At 41.0% G+C, this 26,858-nt stretch overlaps 1 protein-coding gene across 1 annotated transcript in view; it reads right to left on the reverse strand.

Annotated features, from left to right (window-relative positions):
* Nucleotides 1–26,858, reverse strand: part of KIAA0825 (KIAA0825 ortholog) — a 359,412-nt gene that overhangs the window by 164,573 nt on the left and 167,981 nt on the right. The window contains 5 exon segments of the mRNA XM_064176290.1: nt 4,650–4,805; nt 10,839–10,995; nt 17,575–17,983; nt 20,969–21,202; nt 23,338–23,526. Coding sequence (XP_064032360.1) covers nt 4,650–4,805; nt 10,839–10,995; nt 17,575–17,983; nt 20,969–21,202; nt 23,338–23,526 — 1,145 coding nt within the window.

The raw sequence follows: 26,858 nt of genomic DNA on the forward strand, positions 1-26,858 counted from the left end.
TGCAGAACCTCTTCCTCACGTCCAAGCTAAATCTGCTCTGCTCTCATTTCAAACCACTGTCTCTCATCCTGTCCTTTGCAAATAGGCCATCTGTAGCCTTCTTGCAGTCCTCTTCAGGTACTGCAAGACTGCTCTAAAGTCTTCCCAGAGCCTTCTCCAGGCTGAAGTACTCCAGCTCCTTCAGCCTGTCCCTGTAGGAGAAGTGTCCAGCCCTCAGATCATCTTTATGGCCCTTCCCTGAATGCAAGCCATCAGGTCCATGTCCTTCCTGTGTTGAGGACTTCACAGCTGGACACAGCACTGCAGATGAGGTCTCCCCAGTGCAAAACAAAGGGGCAGGATCCCCAATCTCCATCTCTGGCCACACTGCTTTGGATACAGCCCAGGCTGCCCTTGACCTTCTGGGCTGCTAAGTGCCCATTGCTGGCTCCTGTCCAGCTTCTCACCCACCAGCACCCCCAAATCAAGTTGTGCCAGGGTAGGTATAGGCTGGATATTAGGAGGAAGTTCTTCACAGAGAGAGTGATTTCCCATTGGAATGGGCTGCCCGGGGAGGTAGTGGAGGCACCGTCCCTGGAGGTGTTCAAGAAAAGCCTGGATGAGGCACTTAGTGCCATGGTCTAGTTGATTGGATAGGGCTGGGTGCTAGGCTGGACTGGATGATCTTGGAGGTCTCTTCCAACCTGCTTGATTCTGTGATTCTATGATTCTATGATCCTTTTCTGCAGCACTGCTTTCTACCTCATTACCCCCCAGCATGGACTGATATCTAGAATTGCCCTTGCAATGTAGCTCTATATTATTATCTATTACAATATACACTATAACTGATGACAAGGAAAAGGCTGAGGTCCTGAATGCCTTCTTTGCCTCAGTTTTCAACAGTAAGGAAGGAGGAGTTCAGGGCAAGAGGCCTCTTGAACTGGGGGATGGGGTTGGGGAGCAGTGTTCCCCTGGAAATTCATGAGGAATTAGTTCAGGACCTGCTGAGCCACCTGGACACCCACAAGTCCATGGGACCAGATGGGATCCATCCCAGGGTCCTGAGAGAGCTGGCAGCTGAGCTGGCCAAGCTACTCTCCATCATTTTCCAGTAGTCCTGGCTCACCAGAGAGGTCCCAGGAGACTGGAAAATGGCCAACATGGTCCCCATCCACAAGAAGGGTCGGATGGAGGAACCTGGGAACTACAGACCCGTCAGCCTGACCTCAGTGCCAGGGAAACTGATGGAGCAGGTTATCTTGGGGGTGATAACAGCGCACCTAAGGGATGGCAAAGGGCTCAGGTCCAGCCAGCATGGATTTAGGAAGGGCAGATCCTGCCTCTCCAACCTGATCTCCTATGATCAGGTGACCTGCTTGGTGGATGTGGGGAGGCCTGTGGATGTGGTCTATCTGGACTTCAGCAAGGCCTCTGACACTGTCTCCCACAGCAAACTGCTGGCTAAGCTGTCAGCCCATCCGACCCTTCTTGTGGATGGGGATCACATTGGCCATTTTCCAGTCTCCTTGGATGGCAACACTCTGTGCTGGGTTAGGAACTGGCTGGAGGGCCGGACCCAGAGAGTGGTGGTGAATGGTGCCATATCCAGCTGGCAGCTGTCACTAGTGGTGTCCCTCAGGGATCTGTGCTGGGCCCCATCCTCTTTAACATCTTCATAGATGGTTAAGGGTTGGACTTGATGATCTGTGAGGTCTCTTCCAACCCTGATGATACTGTGATACTGTGATAGATGATCTGGATGAGGGCATGGAGTCAGTCATCAGCAAGTGTGCAGATGACACTAAGCTGGGGGCAGATGTGGCTGGGTTGGAGGGCAGAAGGGCTCTGCAGCGGGACCTTGACTGCCTGCACAGATGGGCAGAGTCCAATGGGATGGCATTCAATAGCTCCAAGTGCTGGTGCTGCACTTTGGCCACAACAACCCCATGGAGAGATACAGGCTAGGGTCAGAGTGGCTGGAGAGCAGCCAGACAGAGAGGGATCTGGGGGTGCTGACTGATACCCGCCTAAACATGAGCCATCAGTGTGCGCAGGTGGCCAAGAGAGCCAGTGGCATCCTGGTCTGCATCAGGAATGGTGTGGTCAGCAGGAGCAGGGAGGTCATTCTGCCCCTGTGCTCTGCACTGGTTAGACCACACCTTGAGTACTGTGTTCAGTTCTGGGCCCCCCAGTTTAGGAGGGACATTGAGATGCTTGAGCGTGTCCAGAGAAGGGCGACGAGGCTGGTGAGAGGCCTTGAGCACAGCCCTACGAGGAGAGGCTGAGGGAGCTGGGATTGTTTAGCCTGGAGAAGAGGAGGCTCAGGGGTGACCTTATTGCTGTCTACAACTACCTGAGGGGTGGTTGTGGCCAGGAGGAGGTTGCTCTCTTCTCTCGGGTGGCCAGCACCAGAACGAGAGGACACAGCCTCAGGCTGCGCCAGGGGAGATTTAGGCTGGAGGTGAGGAGAAAGTTCTTCACTGAGAGAGTCATTGGACACTGGAATGGGCTGCCCGGGGAGGTGGTGGAGTCGCCGTCCCTGGGGCTGTTCAAGGCAAGATTGGACGTGGCACTTGGTGCCATGGTCTAGCCTTGAGCTCTGTGGTGAAGGGTTGGACTTGATGATCTATGAGATCTCTTCCAACCCTGATGATACTGTGATACTGTAATATGTTATACAGAATAACACAAATATTCTCTATCTAGAACTCAACCAACCCTCTGGACTCAGAAAGCCTATTCCAGTTGGTACCTCTGAGAGAAAGCTTTTATAAAACAATATATAATTATCTCGCTGACAAAACGGGTTGTGAAACCAGCAGCTTGCTGGGACTTGGAGTGGGTAAAATGACAAAATGTTAGTTCCTGTATTAAAAATACAACAAGCTACAATAGATTTGTAGAAACCAAATAAATTAATCACAGATGATAAACTCCTAAACTGTGTGGCAGTTGCAAACCAGGAAGAAACTACAAAGAGAAGCATCCTGAGAGGAGAATAAATGTTGCTTGCCAGTGTGCTAGCATCTTCTACAGGTAGTCCTCACAGGTAGCATCTTCTACAGGTAATTATCCTCACAAGAAAGCAGACACTGAGCTATTCTGAACAACAATTTATAAATAGACCCCTCCATATCACTAAATAAATGTGCAGTTTTATGGTAAATGCAACTAAATTATTTAAGAACCCCATTAAGCGCAGGAAAGAAGTCTGTCATGGTCAATAGCAATGTTGGCCCATAGTACTTTTAAGGTCCATGATCTACTCTTTTAATTTAAGATAATTTCCTATATTCAGGTAACAGATTTTACAAGACAAATTTACAAAATCCAAAGCAATTTGATACGAACGATCCCTTGTCATCTGTTGATTAATAGAGCACTACAAACCTGTCAGGTAGCAGAGGAATTCTGCCCTGAGTTGTCACTACTTGAAGGTCTTATTCTACCACACTATTAATGAATTGAGAACTGAGGCATAGCAAAGTATTTTTTTGCATTTGAAATGAGAGTAAGGGATTATGTAGCCCCTTAAACTTTATCAATTTAAGAAAGGGGACATAAGGGGACTAGCAGCAAGTACTTCTAAAGCATGTTTCTCTGCAGTGAGAAGCCTTATGAAATTGGCATTAATCTCCTTTTCCAGGACATTAATGCTTTTACTGCAACATGCCAATGATTAAGCTCATTAAACATGTAAGAGAAAAAAAAAAAAAAACCAACAAGAAAAATCAAAGCAACAACAACAGAAACCAATCAAGATCTGTGTTACAGCAATAAACCTGGTGAAATGGTCCCAAATTACCAGAATTTGGAGAGATGACACCATTAAAAGCAGAGTTGTACTAAGGACATCTTTCTGCCATAGGTCTGTAAAGTTAATTTCCTTGCCACTCCACTACCACTCCTTTTTAAATATTTGAAACTGAGGGGTAGAAGCGAAACTGTAAGTGATGGATGAGAAAGACAAAAAGCAATGGTGTAAGGCTTTTGAAATGTCCCGGTGCTACCAGAAGCTACATTCCACTTAGTGCAATTGATTGTGTAGAGATTTAGGCAATTAGATTAAACTTCTTTAACTGTTACATTATCAGGAAACTGATTTCTATAAGCATAAGAACAATGCAAATATCACCAACAAGGCTCAGTGAAAAACACAGAAATGGATACTTCTGTATTTTCTGCTTTTTTCCCCCTCCCTCCTGCTTATTCTCACTGTTCTGTTAATTTTCTGCATTTCCACAGCACCCTTTACTGCACAACATTTCTCTGAAGGACCACAAAGATTCTAAATGTGCTCTTGGAGTTCTGCCATGATTTGTCAAAGGACTAAGACCAGCCCCATGTACCATTACACGGATGTAATAAATGTCACTGCTACTAATGAGCCTTCCTTCACCATACTGAGCTAACACAGGAAGTCTAAGTAAATGCAAATTGCCTTTACATGCAATAATTCTGATGAAAGAAAAGGACAATAATGGCTTTTTGAACATCATGCTACTGTAGAGGGTGCCCTCATTAGATTCCTGAGTAATAATGCTCCTTTGCCCTTCATCACATGCGAATGCAGGCAATTAATGTCATCATTCCAGCCCCCATCACTACCAGGATCACTGCAAGATAGACAAGTAAAAACGATGCAAAGGTTTGGGATTTCCACAAACCTGATTGAACACTTTTGCACAAGACTGGCGGTACACTTGGAAAGGGTTGAAGACAGGCTGCTCTTCCATGCCCTTCAGCGTCAAGGGCAGCTGTTGACTGGAGGTAACATCATCCTCAGGAGAGTCCTCATGAGACAGCTGCTCAATCAAGTATTCCTTTTAGAAGGGGAAAAAAAAAAAGAACACAAAAGAGTTTTAAGTGGAATGGTCCTAAATTCAGTTAGAACAGTGTAGGTTCTAAGAGAAAGGTGCTTGACAGCAGTTCCTGAAAGGGTGGAATAGGTAAACTCGGATAAAATAGAAATAGTTTTAAGAGTAACATCACTTTACAACAAACAACCTCCATGAACATCCAACTGAAGCCCATCAGAATAATCTAAGATGTTGTTCTGAAACTGTCATAAGATTATGTGTATCAGTTCCCATTTCATAGAACCACAGAATTGTTTTGATTGGCAAAGTCCACTAAGAACGAGACTAACCATCAACCTAGCACCACCATGGACATTAAAACATGTCCCAAAGTACATGATACATAAGTTTTTACACACACACACACACGTGTATATATAAATATATATATATATATAAAAGGTATATGCTGAAGTAATAACTAGATGTTTACTGTGAGCTGTTCTAATCTAAGATGTCTACCATATGATTTATTTTAAATGCTAAACCACAGATGAATATTTAAAGCTATTTTCCACTTATCATTTAAACAATCACTGCCCAACTACAAAAACTAACCTCTTGGAGAAGGTGTTCAAAACAGTTGTTTTAAGCACACGAAATAAATATTCTCCCACTATTAAACAAATTTTAATGGCTTATGCAACCAAAGACTAAGAAGCCATTTATGACTTACATGGCAATTTTAGAAACTATATTGCAACAGACGTGTGATTATTTTGGCCACAATCTTTTATGTTTTCACTTTTGTAAATTACTATGTAAATAAATCATCCTTGTGTGCCAATAAAGTGTTTTGATTAAATAGAACGATTTCATAAAGAGCTGTGTAGTGAAACACTTACAGATCCATTTACTGTGGAAGGATTGCTGTAGTTAAACAGTTTATTGTTATGAAAATGAAGTCCATAATGACAGGGATCCCATAACATTGAGTGAGTACTCAAGGTGAGTCTTCATTAAGGTGGGTGGATGCCAGCGCTCCTGTTACTTTGCAATGTTACTGAGCTGATAAGAATTATCAAGCACAGGTGAGGTTAACTGTACGCTACCTGCCAAGGCACCCTGCCCTCCTCAGAGGGTCTTTACAGAAGAATAATTCTGTCATCAGTTTAACCTGATCCAACTGCACTCTGGCCTGAAAGGCACAAGTTTCCTCTCAAGCCACACAGACTGTAGCTGTTTCTCCCTCGTGTTGGCATTACCATATGTTGTGAAATCAGCCAGAAAAAAAAAAAAAAAAGAAAGGTTTCAGCCAGATGAACAAGCCACATGATTTCTAGCACTAGTACAAAGCGGGGGCCTAGGAGTGGGGAAGCACAAGGGCAAGAGAAAGAGCAGGGTTGTCTCTCTCTGCCAGTTGCAGCCAATTCTCAGGATAGCCTAAGGCCATCACAAAATAATCTAAGTGTATTCAGTAAAATAACAGAAAAGAAAAAAGTCAGATTTGGTTTTTTTTTGTTTGTTTGTTTATGACAACAGTGTAATCCAGCTTGAAATCACACCCTAAATTGCCTAGAATCACAGAATTGTTTTGGTTGGAAGAGACCTTGAAGATCATCAAGTCCAACCATTAACCCAGCACTACCAGGCCACCACTAAACCAGGTCCCTCAGAACCACATCTACACAGCTATGAAACCTCTCCATGGATGGGGACTCCACCATTGCCCTGTGCAGCCGGGTCCAGGCCTTGACAACGCTGTTGGGGCAAAAATTAATTCCTCAAAATTACCTGAATTTTCTCAGCCTACAAAAATATCTGTTTTGGGTTTTTTTGGTTTTTTTTTTTTCCATTTCATTCATGACTTCATGCTGTAACAAAGATTTTTGAAGTCATGGTGAAGGGAGTTCCCTCCCTGGAGGTGTCCAAGGCCAGGACTGATGAACCTTTAATCAACATGGTCTGGTTGGAGGTGGGATTGGAACTAGACCATCTTCCAGGTCCCTTCCAAACTAAACCATTCTATGAATTAAAAATCTAGACCCACTCATTGGCAAAAGATGGGAACAGGTGTCTTTATCGTATAGTAATGTTTCAGGTGTTGTGTTATTATCTTTTGCATGGGCCTTGCAATGGATGAGAAACAGTGTCTTCATTTTATAACAAAAAGGGGGAAATTGTGGGAATGCAGTGCGAGAAGGAATAATAACAAGTAGATGGAATGTGCTGACCTTGGTTCCTACAGCTGCAAAATACCTTATCTGGGAGAAGGACAGATAAGTGGACATCTCGTTAATCAGAAAAACAAGGCGTGGTGCATGTAAAGGACTGGGTTGTCTTGCCTAATTATGCTAATGTGTAGGTGTGTGCTCTATGCTCAAGACTATATAATGAGAGCCAGAACGGTCAATAAAGGTCTCTGGTAGAATTCACATTGAATTGTGTGGAGCCCATGTGGCATTGCTCTGATTGTACTGGTCTGTGTGGCCCTTGTCCGCATTCTCCCACAAACTGCTACGCTGTGTGCTCCTAGTAAAAAGACTACAATTTAGAGGTGGGGAAAGTGTATAAAACAAAATGTATCCTCTCATATATGAAGTGTCACGAGAATGATAGGGCTGGGTGCTAGGTTGGACTGGATGATCTTGGAGGTCTCTTCCAACCTGGTTGATTCTGTGATTCTATTAATTTTTTTGGTAAATGTATAGAAACAAATGTTCTGTCATCTAGACAAGCATTTCCACAAAGTCTGTGGACAGCTCTCAAACAGTCCAGCCCTCTTGGTGTCATAGTACCAGGAGAAGCAGATTCTGCTGGTTTTTAAGTAGAGATGCTGGAAATCACAGCCCATGTTGGCTTATTGTTTGCCCATTTCAGGTGGCACACAGCTCACCCCCTAGTACAGACATTTTTCTGTCTGCAGTGTTGTGGATTTACATTTTAAGAAAGCAATGTATTCAGCATTCAGTAAATGCATTACAGATTGTAGACCCTGAAAGGGTCATGTTTCCAAAATGTGAAATAGAGGTTTTTGTGAACATGTGAGCTCCATCCTCACGATCTCTGACTGGGCATGACACCAAGCAGACAGAATATGACTGAGTCTGACAGCCCAGGAGAGTTGCTTTCTCTTAGGCAGCTATTAGCCAAAAATGCTTTTAAAGACGATTATTCATTTTGATAAACACAGGAAGGCTGGTTTGAGTTCCACAGTATCTACTATAGATCTTCATAACATCATAACTCTATTTCCAAATACAGCTTCTAAGAATCTACTTTTTTTTTTTTTTTCACCTTCTTTCCCACAGAAAATTACTGAGGACAGCAATTTTCTGTCTCATCATTTTCTTCTCTGTTCACACACAATTATTAAGCACAGCCACGTAAAGATCTCCAAACTAATTTTAAGAACATGATCCCCTGACAGTCCGCAGAGTCTCCAAACAAAAGGAGGGACTTTTGAACAGACAATCAAACCTAATTCTTGGTAGCCATGAAAATTAAACATAATCTAAGTTATGAAAAATATGAAAAACAATATTGAATAGTGCATTATCATAATACCAAGCTAAGCACTAAAATGTTTTGCAATGGTTTCAAAGGCAATTTGAAACAATACTGTTAAGCCCTGCTGTGAAGAATTTTTTTCTCCTTTAACAAAAAAAAAAAAAAGAAATAAGAAAGAAAAAAAAACAAGGCAGTTTTTTCCACAGAGAAATGCTCTATATTTAACAAAGCTCTTACTCGCTGCAGAAATTCAAGGAGAGACACCTGGGATGTGGAAAGCCAGGCTGAAGTCCCTCTTCCAACTAATTCTCTCAGCCCCTTCCCTCCTATTGGAGCTGCTCCACTTTGTCTAAATAACCAAATACTCACGGGAGTCAGATCTTGGATCAGGGTCTTCAGAACCCAGCATGGGCATTCTACCCCTTCAGGTAGAGTTTGATTCTATTTTTGAACAGAGAAGTGACAGATTTTTTTTTTTTTTTTTTTCCCCCAAGCAGTTTCTACAAGGCAGAACAACTGCAATGAGGAAAGGGACAGACATCCATGACAGCAGCTGATGGTCCGGGGAGTCAGTCTGGATGTGGGAGATGCAGCCAATCCAATTCCCTGGTCTGCGCCAGGCAGAATAGAGTCAAGCCTGCATATCCCTTGGCGTCTGCCCTGACTAGGGGAATATGTGCTATTTTGGGAGGTCTTGCTCATCATCTTTTCCCCGGCTCCTTTGTACTGAAGAGTAATCCTGAATGTGCTCCAGGTGAAAAGGTTTCACTTGAACTGTTTTACAGTAATAATTTTCACTTCATTTCCTGAACCACTTAATTGTTTGAGATTAAACTTGAAAAGACTCTGTATTGTATTAATATTGGGTTGCCATCTCTACCTACATGCTTACCTTGCTTCTAAAGCTTCCAAATGCAGGTGCATGAAGGTTGCTTTGAAGCCTGTACTTGAGAACTAAGCAGTGGATCTGACTTTTCAGGAGCACACTAGCAATACTGAGCTGCTGTCTGTTGCCTTCAAACAGACAATGTAATTTTTTGGTTGGTTGGGTTTTTTTGTATTATTATTTGTTTGGTTGGTTGTTTTTTTTTTTTTACTGTATGTTTTTAAAAGAAAAGAAGAATAAAAATCTTGGCCTGTGTTTGCATTATTTAGCATTTTATTATAAACACTTTTGTATGCTTGCAATGATCTCAACAGTGCCTGCTTCTGCATTCAAGGAATAGCAGTTTACCAATTAAAGCTGATAAACAGAACCTTCTTTATTATTACTGCATCCAGTTCTGGAGCCCCCATCACAAGAAGGATGTGGATGTGCTGGAGCATGTCCAGAGAAAGGCCACTGGGATGCTCAGAGGGCTGAAGCACCTCTCCTGTGAGGACAGACTGAAAGAGTTGGGGCTGTTCAGTCTGGAGAAGAGGAGGCTTCGAGGTGACCTTCTTGTGGCCTTCCAGTATCTGAAGGAGGCCTACAAAAAAGCTGGGGAAGGACTTGTCAGGCTATCAGGGAGTGACAGGATGAGGGGGAATGGAGCAAAGCTGGAGATGGGGAGATTCAGGCTGTATGTGAGGAGGAAGTTGTTGAGCATGAGAGTGGTGAGAGCCTGGAATGGGTTGCCCAGGGAGGTGGTTGTGGCGCCATCCCTGGAGGTGTTTAAGGCCAGGCTGGAGAAGGCTGTGGCCAGCTTGATCTAGGGTAGGGTGCCCCTGCCCATGGCAGGGGGGTTGCGACTAGATGATCCTTGTGGTCCCTTCCAACCCTGACTGATTCTATGATTCCATGATTACACAATCCAAGACAACTCATTTTTACTTCAGTGTGTAAATTCAGAATAGTTTTCCTAAATTGGGGAGATTTAGTGCTTCCATAGAAATAATGAGGTCACTCTTTTTACACTGTCTAAATTCCACGTGAAAGCAAGCAAAACTGAATTTGTTCATCTTTACCTGAACAGAATTGCCCAGATTTAAGTAAGGTTTCCACATGGATGCATTTTCTTCCTCCGTGCAGCTGGAGGGTTGGCTTGTTTGTTTTTTAAATCAGAACTGATTTTATTTTACTTCCTGTAACAGGCAATTTTTCAATACCCTTGCTAATTTTATGTATACATACAAAATATACACTTTACCTACACAAAATATATGCTTTAATATATACAAAATATATACTTTATATATACAAAATATATACTTTAAAATATAAAAAATATATACATTAAAAAAAATAAACAAGCAAACAAACCAAAAACTGTGTTCAAACTCCTAGGAGTGCATCTATGGTGCACAGAATGAGTGTGAAGGAGGTTTATGAGCCGTACTACTGTTTAAGTACATAAATAAAATCTACATTGTTCCCCATAAAGTCATCTCTTTTTCTGTACAAAGGCAGAAAAGCCTAAACTGAATGGGTTCTATTGCAATACAATATAGGATTTCACATTGACTTTAAGAAACATTAGCACCTCCTTGACTAACCCTTAGCTGCCAGCAGACGCTGCCTCAGGCCAGTACACACCTAATTGCTCGGTAAAAAGGACGTTTCCCTACCTCATTGAGCCAGATGATGTGATAAATTTGCCTCAGGTACTCGCTGCCACCTGGTTTGTGGCAGATATCCAGGACCATCATGTTTATTTTCTGCTCAGTGACTCCAAGTGCAATGCCTCCTTCCTCCAGCGTTGCACGTTCTCCTGTGGCTGAGACACTAGAACACAGAAAAGACACAAATGTTCTCCTGCTAAGCTTCTAAAATGCAAAACTTAACACGAAGTCATGTTAAAAAATGCAAGCATTAAGACAAATTCATGTTAAAAATATAAATATTAGCACAAATTCATGTTAAAAATACAAGTATTAACACAAATTCATGCTAAAAATACAAATATTAGCACAAATTCATGTTAAAAATACAAGTATTAACACAAATTCAGGGTAAAAATACAAATATTAGTACAAAGCCATGTTAAAAATACAAGTATTAACACAAATTCAGGGTGAAAAATACAAATATTAGCACAAAGCCATGTTAAAAATACAAGTATTAACACAAATTCAGGGTAAAAATACAAATATTAGCAAAAATTCATGTTGAAAATACAAGTATTAACACAAACTCATGCCAAAAATACAAATATTAGCACAGATTCATGTTAAAAATATACAAGTATTAATACAAATGCATGTTAAAAATACAAATATTAGCACAAATTAATGCTAAAAAATACAAATATTGACACAAATTCATGTTAAAAATACAAACATTAGCACAAAGCCATGTTAAAAATACAACTATTAACACAATTTCATGTTAAAAATACAAATGTTAGCACGAATTAATGTTAAAAATACAAATATTAGCACAAATCCTTGTTAAAAATGCAAGTATTAGCAAAAAGCCATGTTAAAAAATACAAGTATTGACATAAATTCCTGTTAAAATACAAACATTAGCACAAATTCATGTTAAAAATACAAATATTAGCACAAAGCCATGTTAAAAAATACAAATATTAACAGTCATGTTAAAAAATACACACAAATTCAGGCTAAAAACACAAATATTAGCACAAATTCATGTTAAAAACACAAACATTAGCACAAAGTCATGTTAAAAGTGCAAATATTAGATGAAGTTAAAACATACAATCATGTTAAAAATACTAATAAACACAAAGTTGTATTAGTCATGTTAAAACCCACAAATATTCATACAAAAAGATGCTAAAAGTACAACTATTAGTCATGTTCAAAAGTACCAAAGCCATATTCAATAGAAAGTCATACTCAAAAAATACAACTACCAACAAAAACTCATGTTCAAAAGAGAAAATATTAATCGAAAGTCATGAGACAAAATATTATCAGACAGTCATATTAAAATACAAATTATCAATACAAAATATTAAGAGAAAATCACATGTTAAGAAAACCCTTCCAAGACGTAGCTTGCACACAACAATTACTGCAGTACACACACCTCATAGGCCTGTATGTAAAAGCACAATAAAAGTTAAATAAGGTGGTGGTGGTGATGGCTTATTGGTCAAATTTTAATTATTTTTATCCAAAGGATGAAAACATAAAACATCCTTTAAGGACATACAAGCAGTAAGTATTTTTTTTCCTTCCCTTTTCCCACTAGAGAAGTATCTTGCTACTAGAACTGGCATTTGCATTTGATCTTTTGTACATCCTTCTTTGCCTGTCGCTGCAGGTATTAAAGCATAATTAACATGTCAGAAAGGTAGCCATTACTCTAAGTATAGGTTAGAAGTTTTACACTGAAGTCTTATTCTTCCCACTGGTATGGTGGTAACCATTTCACAGGTACCTATTTGCCACTTGTTGCACTTTTTTTTTCCCCCCTTGTCATTTTTGTATGTCCACTGCACATTTTCTTATTTTTCTTTTCCCCGTGAAAAGTATTTTTCTGAGCCTGCTACCGAAAAAAATATATTAAAATTTGAGGTTACAGGTCCAAATTACTACAAAATGTGCATTTGAAAATCTGATCATCGTTAGGATGCTCTCTCTGTGAGAGTAGTGGAGGCACCGTCCCTGGAGGTGTTCAAGAAAAGCCTGGATGAGGCACTTAGTGCCATGGTCTGGTTGATTGGATAGGGCTTGGTGCTAGGTTGGACTGGATGATCTTGAGAGGTCTCTTCCAACCTGGTTGATTCTATGATTCTGCACACAAGCATGTTATCAGCTCTGCACTTGCTTAGTATTGTACATTGAGAAAGCATTAAGGACAAAAGAAAGTACTATCATAAATGATTTTAATAAAACATTTCAGCTAAAATATGTTTATCTGTTGGCACCTTAGCATGGATGTGTCAAGAACCCGAAAGACCACCAGAACATATTAACCGTTCTACAGTGATTACTGGGTTAACAAGAAATAAACCCAAAAAAAGATTTCTGAATTTAGGGGGGAAAAAATAAAAAGAAGAATAAGAAATAAAAAAGTAGAAAAATTAAAAAAAAAAAAAAAAAACACAAAACCAAAACCAAACTGAATAAGCAAACAAAAAAAAAAAATGCAACAAAACCCCAAACCAAACCCCCAAAAAAATCCCCAAATCAACAAAACGACACATTAATCCCAAAAAAAAAAACCCAAAGCAAACAATAAAGCCCAACAAAAAACAACACACACAAAACAGACAAAAAAAAAACCCCAAAGGAACAAAACTCACAAACAAAACCACACACAAAAAAAACAAACAAAAAAACCCCCAATGAAACCAAATAAAAAAACAACACACACAAACCAAACAAAAAACCCCCAAAGAAATATAACTCACAAACAAAACCTCACAGAAACAAACAAACAAAAATGAACCCAACCCAAAACAAACAATAAAACCTAACAAAAAAACACAAAACACACACAAAACCAAAACCACTAAAGAAAAACAAACCCAAACCCACCAAAAAACCCCAACCCAAAAAAAACCCCAAAACCACAAATCCCAACAACAAAACCAAATCAAAACTATAAAAAAAAACCCAACAACCCAAACACAGCCCCCAAACCCCACACACAGAACCAAAGCAAGCCAAACAGAACCAACAAAACTAGACAAAGAAACAAAACCCAAATCAAAATAACAAACAAAAAAGAATACACCAACTCAAACCAAAACCCAAACCCTAAACTCAAACAAATTAGGGTTAGGACCCAGCCAAGAACCTGAACTACTTTGGTACAGTGATTTTCAGGCTGCAGTGCACTGTTGCAAGTGCGCCAGGACTGCAAAGGTAGTTCTAGGGTAAGCTGCTGTTTGACCTGCAGACTCACTTGAAATGCTCCACAGCTGAGCTGCTGGTCATTAGAGCTGACACGGCTTCCTCATGCAGCCTCAGAATGTCCTACGGAGCAAATAGTTCCAAAATACAAAGTATAATTTTGTTCTTTGCTGAATGGAAGGCTGTGATACTCTGTTATTAGGGTGTACTTTACAGAAGAGCTCTGAAGAAATCGATCTTCAGAATGAGAGCGCACTTAAGGCTGATATTTTGCTGCTACATATAGATAAAACATTAATTTCTTGACAAACTTCTTAGCTGCTGACATTGAAAAAAGTTGGGGACCTCTGGCAAAGGAGTGTATCAGTGTCAGCACCCAAACGGTATCCTTTCCTGCCCGTCAGTGTGCAGGTGAAGCAGATGATTGGATTCAGTCAGTGTGATGATTAATGAGTTCCTCTCCGGATTTGGGACTGCCTATCAATCATGTCATTAGGAAGAATGTGCCCTGAAAGAGGCAGACCTCAGCCAAGGAATAACTGCATTCATCTTAATCTGTGTATGCAGCCAGCCAGCCAAGTCAGGGTCACCATGATGAAAAACAATAATCTTCAACTCGACAAATTACTTTGCAAAGACAGACATTTCTCTCTCTTCTTGTGCTCCTCAGAAACCAACGTGGGCTGTTTACAGCCCTGCTGCTACCGTAAAGGCAAGGTTCTTTTAATGAACAGCAACGTTCAGGCAGCACACGAGACAGGATGCCATGTTTTGAGCCTTCCAGGGAAGATGTAGTTATTTATTTATCTTAATTTTCCTAAAAACACTAAGTTGCATTCCTGTGCCTCAGTGGGCAAACTTATATCATATTGAGACCTTCTATGCAGCTCTCAGTCCTGAGGACAATCACAACCCAAAATCCAGCAAGAGTTGTGCTGATGCAGATCCAGTGCACTTCCAAGACATATTCACAACTCTGTAGGTGAATCTCAAATAAATGTTTGAAATCCATGGGTTTTATTTTCTTCCTCCTCACACTCCCTCTATTAGAAGTCTAAAAACATTTTAAATCATACATACACATGCAGACAGATACTTGCAAAATGGCTTAATGATGCAAAGCTTACAAAATCCTTTCACTGTGGAATGGTTACAGAATTTCACACCAATCTAGACTTTCAAATGAACCACGTAAACATCACAGATCTCCTCTTGAATGACCTGTTATCGGTTTGGTAGTTATGTGAGAGCTACTTTGTTTAACTGATGCTTGAATTTCATCTTTTGTGGTTAATACATACAGATTTTAAAAAGGGAGGTTATTCTGCCCCTGTGCTCAGCACTGGTCAGGCCACACCTTGAGTGCTGTGTCCAGTTCTGGGCTCCTCAATTCAAGAGAGATGTTGAGGTGCTGGAACGTGTCCAGAGAAGGGCAACAAAGCTGCTGAGGGGCCTGGAACACAGCCCTGTGAGGAGAGACTGAGGGAGCTGGGGGTGTTTAGCCTAGACAAGAGGAGGCTCGGGGGGGATCTCATTGCTGTCTACAACTACCTGAAGGGAGGCTGTAGCCAGGTGGGGGGTGGCCTCTTCTCCCAGGCAACCGGCAATAGAGCAAGGGGACACAGTCTCAAGTTGTGCTGGGGGAAGTATAGGTTGGATATTATGAGAAAGTTCTTCCCAGAGAGAGTGATTGGCATTGGAATGGGCTGCCCGGGGAGGTGGTGGAGGCACTGTCCCTGGAGGTGTTCAAGAAAAGCCTGGATGAGGCACTTAGTGCCATGGTCTGGTTGACTGGACAGGGCTGGGTGCTAGGTTGGACTAGATGATCTTGGAGGTCTCTTCCAACCTGCTTGATTCTGTGATTCTATGATCATTAACATATTGGTTTTACAGTGTGCATTTATAATTCTATTTTGCCTTTATGTTGCTATATCTCAGCTATTAATTAAATAGATTTCCTCCCCACCCCCCCCCCCTCAGAAATTGACTCATGATTTCTGAAAATAAAATAGGAGGGAAAAAAAATTATGCTAGACCTCTGTGGCAGAAATCCTACCAAAGACAGGGTACTGAGTTTCACAACTGCATCGTATCACTACTCACTTGGAGAGCAGGTAATGCGTTCTTCACCTTTTTTTTTTTAAGCTTCAAATTAGGAGCACTAATTGGAGTCTACTTCTGACTTTGGTTGACACTGGAAACACTTCCCACATTCATTTCCCACAGTCTGAGATCCATGGATAATACAGCATTTTTGTGGTATGTTAGAAAAGAAAGTAAGAGCAATAACTTAAAATTCTCAGTTCCAAAGCAGTGCAAATACTAAAGTTTTAGCTTGCAGAGGTTATCAACAATATTGTCTTGCCCTGAATTTGTATATTTTAGGGATCAGCTATTCTCTCAGTGACATTAGAAACTGTATTATGGAGCCATTCTGTTAAATGTCAATTTACATATTACCATTATGGGGGTTTTATTCTATGACTCTTTCAGACACTGGCATCTGGCTTAAATTGTTTAATCACTGGACTAGAGCCTGTAAATTACTATTAAATGGAAATGCAAAGATTACAAAAGTCAACGTCAGTGAGCTTTCCTGTGACACTACTACTGCTCAGCACTACTCCTGCTAACTGACCATTGGTAGGAACAGGGTCCTGTCCATTCAAGCTCTGCGTGAGACTGCTGGCTGGTATCAGTGATTTCAGCCTACAGTTGTACATCCTTTGATTACATGGACACTTATTGTCTGGACAGCAAGAATTGCAACTTTCAAGCGTATGCATTAGAAAAACCCAGCAATCTTACCTTCAGTAGTCAACAATTTAATCCAGTATATGATGTAACTCAAATCAATCTAATACCAGAAAGATGATGGATTGTATTTTTACAGGATAACTCTGTAACTTCAGTATCAAACCAGGCTTGGCTAGGAACACACTGACATCCACACATCTCCTTGAAAAATCTTTACAAGGATTTAAAACACTTGGAGCTGAATGTCAAACCTGCAGGCAAGGCTGATATTCCCTCAGAAAGACACAGCAGGGTACTCTCCTTGTGCTATTTTGATATAGCCTACTCACCCTCAGGGTTTGTTATGTTTTGGAGCGAAGCAGGCTTACTTTTTAATCACAGATGAACTCTGAAAGCTTTTCGTAGTCACTCTTAATCACTTCAGCAAAATTGTTTTACAGATATATCATGGTGCCTTCTACTTGTTGTGCCCATTCACATTCTGAGAGATACACCAACTAAACTGTCCATGTTTTGGGATCATCACGAAAACACGAAATTGCTAAGTGCCATGAAGGTACCGTTCCAGTGAAAGAAGCATAACTTGCTGCTCCGGTAGTGCAATTAAGCTGGAAAAAACATGCTGTAAGGTCATTAGTATGAAGAACTAATCCATTTCACGGTAGATCACTGTTCATCTGGCATTTTTAAAGTTGAACAATACACATAAGCACGAAAATAATCCAGTAAAATGAAAGACAGACAGCAAACATTTGAGCAGATACTACATCCTTACCAGTCTGTGCTCAACTTTCTTGCCTTCAGCAACTGGCTTTCAATCCAGTTTGGTCTTTGCTGTTCGATGCTTTGTATAACCTTCTGGGTCACTTGCTTAGGACCACTCTTCTGTCTTCCCATAATACTTTCTAAGCACACGCGAACTAAACTGAGTTTTTCTTTGCTCCATCTGTCAAGTGTTGCACCTGTTAAAAGTTCTGCAGTATTTCCATCCTCAAATATCCGACATATAATTACAATCAAGTTCCAGACAAGCAGACCAGCTTTCTTCAATTCAGCAAAGTTTCTTGACATTTTTCTCTCAGCCAGAAAAAAGAAGTACTTAATAGGGGGAGGCAAACATGCAATCACTGTAGGTAACTTGCTGATTACAATAGATACTGCCTGAGCTGCAAGCCTTGTGAAGCCTTAAAAAAAAAAAGAAAAAGAAAAAGAAAAAGAAAAAGAAAGAAAAGAAGATATGATTAACATTAACATTCTAGTTCCATCACAGCATGCTTCTGAATGTTGTATGATAATTTCTAACTTGCTTTTGTATGGAAAATGGGTGAAAAACTTAAGTACTCAACACAGTAGCTTGACTTCTATTGTGCTTCCTCCACGTGAATGCCACAAAATCTAAACAATAACACAAATTAAAAACAGAGAACCCAGAAAATTCAGAATTCAGACTGTGACTCTCTTAACAATTAGCCCTGCTGTGCATGGTTATTACAGAATAAATGGAAAAAGACAACACCCAGGTATTCTGAATGGTGAAAAAAGTTGTCTTCAGGATAAGAGTGGGATATTTTTTTCAACTACACGAGTGGAGTTTTGAAGTGTCTCAGAATATTACATATGTTCATAATCTTTATTCTTTTGTCAATTCCTTTCTGTGTTCAGACCTATGAAGCTCCAATTTATCAACTCTTGTGTAACACAGTATAGTTATAGCACTGCATTTTAAACATTCCACTTATGTCAAGTAGCTATAGCAGCAACAACAGAAAATCATAGAATCATAGAATCAATCAGGTTGGAAGAGACCTCCAAGATCATCCAGGCCAAATTATTCCCCAGATCTATCCAGTCAACTAGACCATGGCACTAAGTGCCTCATCCAGACTTTTCTTGAACACCTCCAGGGATGGTGACTCCACCACCTCCCTGGGTAGCCCATTCCAATGCCAATCACTCTCTTTGTGAAGAACTTCCTCCTAACATCCAGCCTAGACCTCCCCCAGCACAACTTGAGACTGTGTCCCCTTGTTCTATTGCTTGTTGCCTGGCAGAAGAGACCAACCCCTGCTGCTCAAAACCTAAGACACAGAACCATAGAATGGTAAGGGTTGGAAAGGACCTCTGGAGATCACCCAGCCCAATGCTGCTGCCAGAGCAGGGTGATCTAGGGCAAGAGACAGAGAATGCATCCAGGTGGGTTTTGAAAGGCTCCAAAGAAGCAGATTCCTCAACCTCTCTGAGCAGCCTGCTCCAGGGCTCCAGCACCCATACAGGAAAAAAAGTTTTTCCTCATGTTGAGGTGGAACTTCTGTGTTCCAGCTTGTGTCATTTACCCCTTGTCCTATCGTGGGCACCACTGAAAAAAGCCTGGCCTGCTCTTCTTCACATCCACCCTTCTGATATTTGTCAACATTCATAAGACCCCCCTCTCAGGCTGCTCTTCTCCAGCCTAATCAGGCTCAGGGACCTCAGCCTTTCCTCAGACAGAAGTTCTAGGCCCTTTGTCATCCTCATAGCCTCCTTTGGACTTTCTCCAGTATATCCCTGTCCCTTCTGAACTGGACGCAAAGCCGGACCCAGAGAGGGAGGAGAACCTCTTTTACCTGCTGGTTACACTCTTACTGATGCACCCCAGAAGACCATTGGCCTTCTTGCACATTCCTGGCCCACAGACATCTTATTGTCCACCAGGACTTCAAAGTCCCTCTCCATGGAGCTGCTAAGTTAGATACATTAGGCACACCTAGCGGGAAAAAATGTACCAAGCTGATCCACAAATAAGAGCCAAGATTTTAAAATACATTAAAACAAAATCCCAGCAAACCAAGAGCCCCCTAACTCATTGAGACTGTAAAAAAAAACAAAAACAGAAAAGCCTGATCTGTTCTATGTGCCACACAGCCAGTTTAGTTTGTCCACTAAATCTGAACCTCCCCTCTCAGCGCATCAGTTCAGGCACAGGGATAGCTTAAAACAGCCACACAAGTTACAGATTAAAGTGAGTGTGCAGTAATCACACTGCTGTACCCATGTGCCTCAGTCAAAATGATGAAGATAGATGGAAAGGAAGTATGGATTGATGCTCACCCTGGCTTGCCCAAAAGCCACATATCCAAGATTTCATGCTTGAGTATACCACTGTATGGAAAAGAATCCACTGATATTTTAATGGCAGTAAACTTATGGTGAAATGTTGCCAGAAGTTAGCATTTTTTAAATGATGGAGGCTTTCATCCTTGTAGGCTATGTATTCCAAACACGCCAGACTCCACTACAGCTCACCTCAAGAGATTCCTGAACACCACCACATGGGTCTAAGCAAAAGGGGATTTAATTTTCTTCTAGGGAGTTCAAACCGTCCACATTGAGGACAGGCTGAGGATGAACTGCCAAAACAAGCTGATCAAACGGCAGCTTTATGTTAATTCTACTTGAGCCCCCTCCCTGGAGGTCTCCAAGGCCTTGAGCAACCTGGTATAGTGGGAGATGTCCCTGCCTACGGCATGGGTTTTGGAACTAGATGATCTTCAAAGTCCCTCCCAACCCAACCCAACCCAAACTATTCTATGAATCTAATCTATAGATCATACACTAAGAATAATCTTTAGACCCAATCCCCTTCCAAACCTCTATTACATATAATATTTCTTTTTCAGTAACTGTTTCAATAGCCAAGAAGCAGCAATTTCCATACTATTTTCAGTGCTATTCAAACATAAATTGCTGTTGTAAAGTTGGGTTTAATAAGTCATTATCACTTCAGACAACACTATGTATTTAAATTTAAACAGCCCTGGCTGGAAAGATGATAACTAAGAGAAGAACTGGTTACAGCCACGATGACAAGAGCACAGACATTACACTTTATTCTACATCCCATCTTACTACTGCAAGACGCTAAGCACGATTTTAGTACTATTGTATCAGTACTACAATACTGATTATTTTAAACAGCTTCTTTAAGCATGTATGGGTGTAAGCCTCCCAGAAGAAAGTACTGAATTTCAACAGCAAGCAGTTTAAATAAAACACAGAATACTTGGGAATGGTTTTGTCCACTGTCACACTGCAGTGCTCATGATTTATACCTATTCAGTTTTGATATATATTCATTGAAAAGGTACCACGTTTTTAGGACAAACTTATAAACAAGTGTAAGTTTCACCCACATTTTCCAGATTCTTTTCTCTTCATCTCCCGAGGAGTGTAATTCCATTCCTTAGGAACAGTTTTCAGTAAACTTTCAGGAACTATTTGCTTGTGCTGGTAGGTTCCATAGTTTTCTGTTGCCTCCCATGAATGCATCAAAGAAATTATCTGCTTGATGATACCCTTTACTGAATTAATCAAAGTCAGCTTCAAGCATCTGATGACCTCTGGCTCTGACTCACCACAACTGGAAACTTCAGAAGAGAGAATTATTAAATATTCAGTGAGTGTAGTCATTTGTGCAAATCTGTTTCAGAAGGAAGGGTTTCAGAATTCTTATGGAAAGTAAAGTAAAAACATCACAATTCATAGTAAATTAGAACTACTGGTCTGCTACAAAATAAAGAGAGGGTTTAGAGCAAAACAAGGGAGCATTTCATACCACCTTAATATAATATTAGGAACCTCCATATTAATATAATCAACAACAACAGCTGATAATGATACTAATGATGATGATCATAATGACAATAATGATGATGACGACAACAACAACAGAATCATAGAATGGTTTGGATTGGAAGGGATATTAAACATCGTCCAGTTCCAACCACCATGCCATGGGCAGGGACAGCCCCCACTAGCCCAGGTTGCTCAAGGCCTCATCTAGTCTGGCTTTGGACACTCCAGGAGGGGGCATCCACAGCCTCCCTGAGCAACCTGTGCCAGTGTCTCCCCACCCTCACCCTCAAGAATTTCTTCCTCCTCTTCAGTCTCAACCTCCCCTCTCCATCCCAAAGCCATTGCCCCTCCTTCTTTCACTACAAGCCCTTGTCAAATGTTCCTCCTCAGCTCTCCTGTAGCCCCCTGCAGGTACTGGAAGGCTGCTCTAAGGTCTCCCCAGGAAAAAAAAACAAAAACAAAACCAAAGCCAAATCATAGTAATAATAGTAAATAATATCAATATTAATACATAATATTGGTACAACAACAATAACAATAATAACAACAACATTAACAGCAACAAAAACAACAACAACAATAATAATTATTATTATTATTATTATTATTATTTGTTTCCTTCATCCTGGTTTCTCCATCAGTCTATTTCCAAAACTTTAAGCTAACTGGTGTCTTTCTTTTCATATAGACTACACCGAATTAATTATTATACATCAATGAGGCAAACCTATTAGGCATACCTAATTTTTTTCTGCTTCTTTATTGTGGTAGCATTTATGAAGTTGCATTGTTTTAGTTACTCAAATTGCAATACTAAAGAACAGCAAAGGGAAAAAAAGGATGTATACAAATAATAGTCATCCAGAGGCATAGCATGTTATCAGAGATTGCATGTTGAAAATAGAGCATCTTAAACACAGTCATTGACTCTACAACAAGTATCAATCTTCTCCACATTCTCAATACCACAGAGAATTGCAGTTTCTCCATTGCTGGGGAGCAGCAGTTGCCAGGCACAGTGCTGCAGGACATACCAGAGATGTCTTCTGACTTGTTAGGTTCTTTGCTCATACTCCTGCTTCTCAGTACATTTTAATGATGTAAGTTTTAATTCTTCTCTGCATGGCCTTTCTGGAGGCTTTGGTGCAATATTTATATATTTTCCTTTCTCTTACACCTTAGACTTCTAGTTTTTGCAATTGCATTTTTCTCTGAGGAATACCTTAGCGCTGTTACCACCATCGTATTCTGTACTGATATTTCCACTTTGATATATCTACCTGATAATCATATTTACTTGATATTTGCAATTCTGTTTCCCTTCTTACAATCTCCTATTTTTCTTCCTTTGTTTTCTTTCCATCTTTCCACCATTTCAGCCATCACCTGCAAGACAATTCTTCTAAATTTCATCTCTTTCCTGGTTGAATACTGCTCTTCCTTAGGGATGGCATTAGTTGCTGCAATTTTGAGGTCAGTTCTCCCTCTCCATGGAAAACAGGGATCCTTTCTGGCTGCTGGCAGCAGGGAATATATGCCCATGTGAATACCTGTCCCTCACTAGGAGTCCTTCCTTATTCCACTCTCCTTTAATCATTTTTTCTAGAGCTGCTATCTGCACACAGACAAAGGCTCTGTGTTGGTAGAGAGCTACAGAAACTACTGCCAGTCTGATGGCAAGATAGACACTTAAGGAAATCAAGAGTCCTGGCTGACTATTCCACTCTAATCTCTGCGTTCTTCAGAGCTTTCACCGCTCTTACTATGACCTGATTATCCAAAATTGCAACTTCAATTACACTGTGATTTTGAAGCAAACTACTACCATATAATCAGATTTATTAAGGTAAAAATAATATGCTCTACACATCTCACAACTGACAAGGTTTAACAACAGATTTTAAACAATAATTAACAAATTGGATACCTGTCATATTGTATAAGTAGCTCCACAACTTCTCTTCTTCCATGTAAGCCTCAAAAGCAACGCCAAGAGATTTGGGTGATAGAGTGCAGTAAGACAATACTGTGAAGATTGTTGCAGTCAGAGTAGGCTCTTTGTTATTTATCTGCTCCAAGAGAGAACTTTGTTCATCACGACTTAATACTCTGTTTCCTTCAAAATAAATGAGAAGATAATCATTTCTGAGTAATTCAAGTTCACAGAAATACGCTGTATCAATCAAAACAAACTGCAGACTGCTCAGTATTTTAAATCATAATAATACTTACAGACACCAAAATCTGATCTTACTCCATTTCACTGTCTTCCAGAATTACACATAGCCATTGAAAAAAAGGGTTCAAGCATGTTTACAAACTACAGAATATTCCTATTTAATTCAAAACACTCTCAGCATGTAATTGTAATTTGATTAGTTACTAACTATTAGTCAGAAGTAAGGTGTATGACTTCTCTAGAATCAGAGTCAACAAGTTACTGTTGTTTAACTCCTCCAAACAATACATTGGCCACATGAGGTTTAGATTGGATATCAGGAACAATTTCTTTCCTGCAAGGGTGGTCAGGCATTGGAACAAGCTCCCCAGGAAGGAGGTGGAGTCCCTGTACCTGGAAGTGTTCAAGAAATGTGTGCACATGGCACCTGGGGACATGGGTTAATGGCCATGGTGGTGTTGGGTTGATCTTAGAGGTATTTTCCAACAAAAACAGTTCTATATTCCTATGAAAGAACAGAATTCTATTTAGTTACACAAAACAAAAAAAAGTATCATCTGCACACTCCCCAGAACTGTGTGTCTTGGATGTTTGGAGGAAGCTCTTTACTGAGTGGGTGGTCAGGCACTGGAATGGGCTGCCCAGGGAGGTGGTGGAGTCACCATCCCTGAAGGTGTTTAAAAAAAGAGTGGATGTGGTGCTTGAGACTATGGTCTACTGATTAAGGATACCTGGATGAAGGTCAGACAGGACGATCCTGGTGATCCTTTCCAACCATAGCAATTCATAGTGATTAGATGTTGTGCTGAGGGATTTGGTTTAGTCAGGGACTTGTCAGTGTGAAACTAATGACTGGACTCAATGATCTTGAAGGTCTTTTCCAATCTAAGAATTTCTGTGATTCATAGAATCATAGAATCAAGCAGGTTGGAAGAGACCTCCAAGATCATCCAGTCCAACTTAGCACCCAGCCCTATCCAGTCAACTAGACCATGGCACCAACTGATTCTGTGATTCTGTCTCTGTTTTTCAATGTAAGATTAAACCAAGAAGAAATTAGTTCCACAAAACAAAATCTCAGCCCAGCTATCATAGATACTTAGGGCAGATAGTGATTTCCATAGTTGTGTGGCAGCAGCTTACATGACATGTATTTCTACATGTTTTTCATCACCATTCTAAAACGTTCCCCCAGCTGAAAGTTCATGCTGTATTTAAACCTCTTTGAACCAAGGTTACTCAGCAGTTTTGACTTGTGCTAATGCCAAAAGGCCTTGGTGTCCCATGCACTTGTGGAATATGCTTCCGAGGTTAACAATCATAACAAATGACCAGAGGCAGACAAAATGAATCACTTCTAATGTTAATTTATAGTTTTCAAAACTTAGAGATTCTGCAAAGCCAATTTAGATATAATTACACATGAAAGTATTGTTGGTTTATGACAGTTTGGCTGCTTTTAACCTTAGCAGGAGAAAGATGGGAGTGACATTATTTCTAGGCTGCATTTTTAAGAGATTGCCAGCATGGTGGGACTTGGAAGGGACCTCTGGAGATCATCCAGTCCAGCAAACCTGCTAAAGCAGGGACACCCACAGCAGCTTCCCCAGGATTACAACAGCCAGGTGGGGTTGGAATCTCTCCATAAAATGAGACTTCATAATCTCTCTGGGCAGCCTACTCCAGGCCTCCAACACCCTCAAGTCAAAAAAGTTTCTCCTCCTGTTCAGATCATAGAATCATAGAATCATAGAATCATAGAATCATAGAATCATAGAATCAACCAGGTTGGAAGAGACCTCCAAGATCATCCAGTCCAAGCAAGCACCCAGCCCTATCCAATCAACCAGACCATGGCACTAAGTGCCTCATCCAGGCTTTTCTTGAACACCCCCAGGGACGGTGCCTCCACCACCTCCCTGGGCAGCCCATTCCAATGGGAAATCACTCTCTCTGTGAAGAACTTCTTCCCAATATCCAGCCTATACCTACCCTGGCACAACTTGAGACTGTGTCCCCTTGTTCTATTGCTGGCTGCCTGGGAGAAGAGGCCACCCCCCATCTGGCTACAATGCCCCTTCAGGTAGTTGTAGACAGTAATAAGATCACCCCTGAGCCTCCTCTTCTCCAGGCTAAACAGGCCCAGCTCCCTCAACCTCTCCTCATAGGATTTGTGCTCCAGGCCCCTCACCAGCTTTGTTGCCCTTCTCTGGACATGTTCCAGCACCTCAACATCTTTCTTGAATTGAGGGGCCCAGAACTGGACAGATGGAATGTCATGGGCTCCAGTTTGTGCCCATTGCCCTTTGTCCTGTCCCTGGGCCCATGCTCTTGCCCCCCACAGCCCCTTTAGCTCTTGCTGAGCATTGAGAAGATGCCCAGATCTTAGGCTGCTCTTCTCCAGGCTCAACAGCCCTGAGGCCCTCAGCCTTTGCTCCTCACAGAGATGTTCTAGGTCTCTCATCATCACTGTAGACTCTGTTGGACTCTCTCCCCTGTCTGTCTTGAACATCTCATGGTTCAAAGAGCCTTCAGATCTATCACAGTGGAAACTCTTTTGCTTTTCACTCAGCTTTGAACAACTTGAGAATGTTGGAAAACTCAGAAAGTCTCATTTTACTCTCCTGCAATCTAACTCTCATGCAGTCTGGCTAGCACCTACTAAGGTCAATGTTCGAAAAAAAAAGAAAATCCAAAGGAATTAAAATTGTGAGATGAAAATGTGACTTGAATTTTGATTATATTACTATAAGTATTTTAAGGTTAATTTAATAAATTTTGGAGCAAGCTTTGCACACATTTTAAGTACTTCAAACTGTCTCAGTTTAGTGACAAAGGATGAGGAAAAGGCAGAGGTGCTTAACACCTTCTTTGCCTCAATCTTCACTAGTGGGACAGGTTGTCTCCAGGACAGCTGGACTCCTGAAGTGGTGGATGGAGTCAGGGATCAGTACAGTCCCCCTCTAATCCATGAGGAAGCAGTAAGGGACCTGCTGCATCATTTGGATCCTCACAAGTCCATGGGACCGGATGGGATCCACCCTAGGGTGCTGAGAGAGCTGGCAGCTGAGCTGGCCAAGCCACTCTCCATCATTTATCAGCAGTCCTGGCTCACTGGAGAGGTCCCTGAAGACTGGAAGCTGGCCAATGTGATTCCCATACACAAGAAGGGTCGTAAGGAGGAGCCAGAAAACTACAGACCTGTGAGCCTGACCTCAGTGCCAGGCAAGGTCATGGAACAGGTCATCTTGGGTGCCATCACAAAGCAC

This window comes from Pogoniulus pusillus, chromosome Z, assembly GCF_015220805.1.
Source record: "Pogoniulus pusillus isolate bPogPus1 chromosome Z, bPogPus1.pri, whole genome shotgun sequence".
In the NCBI taxonomy this organism is placed as follows: domain Eukaryota; kingdom Metazoa; phylum Chordata; class Aves; order Piciformes; family Lybiidae; genus Pogoniulus; species Pogoniulus pusillus.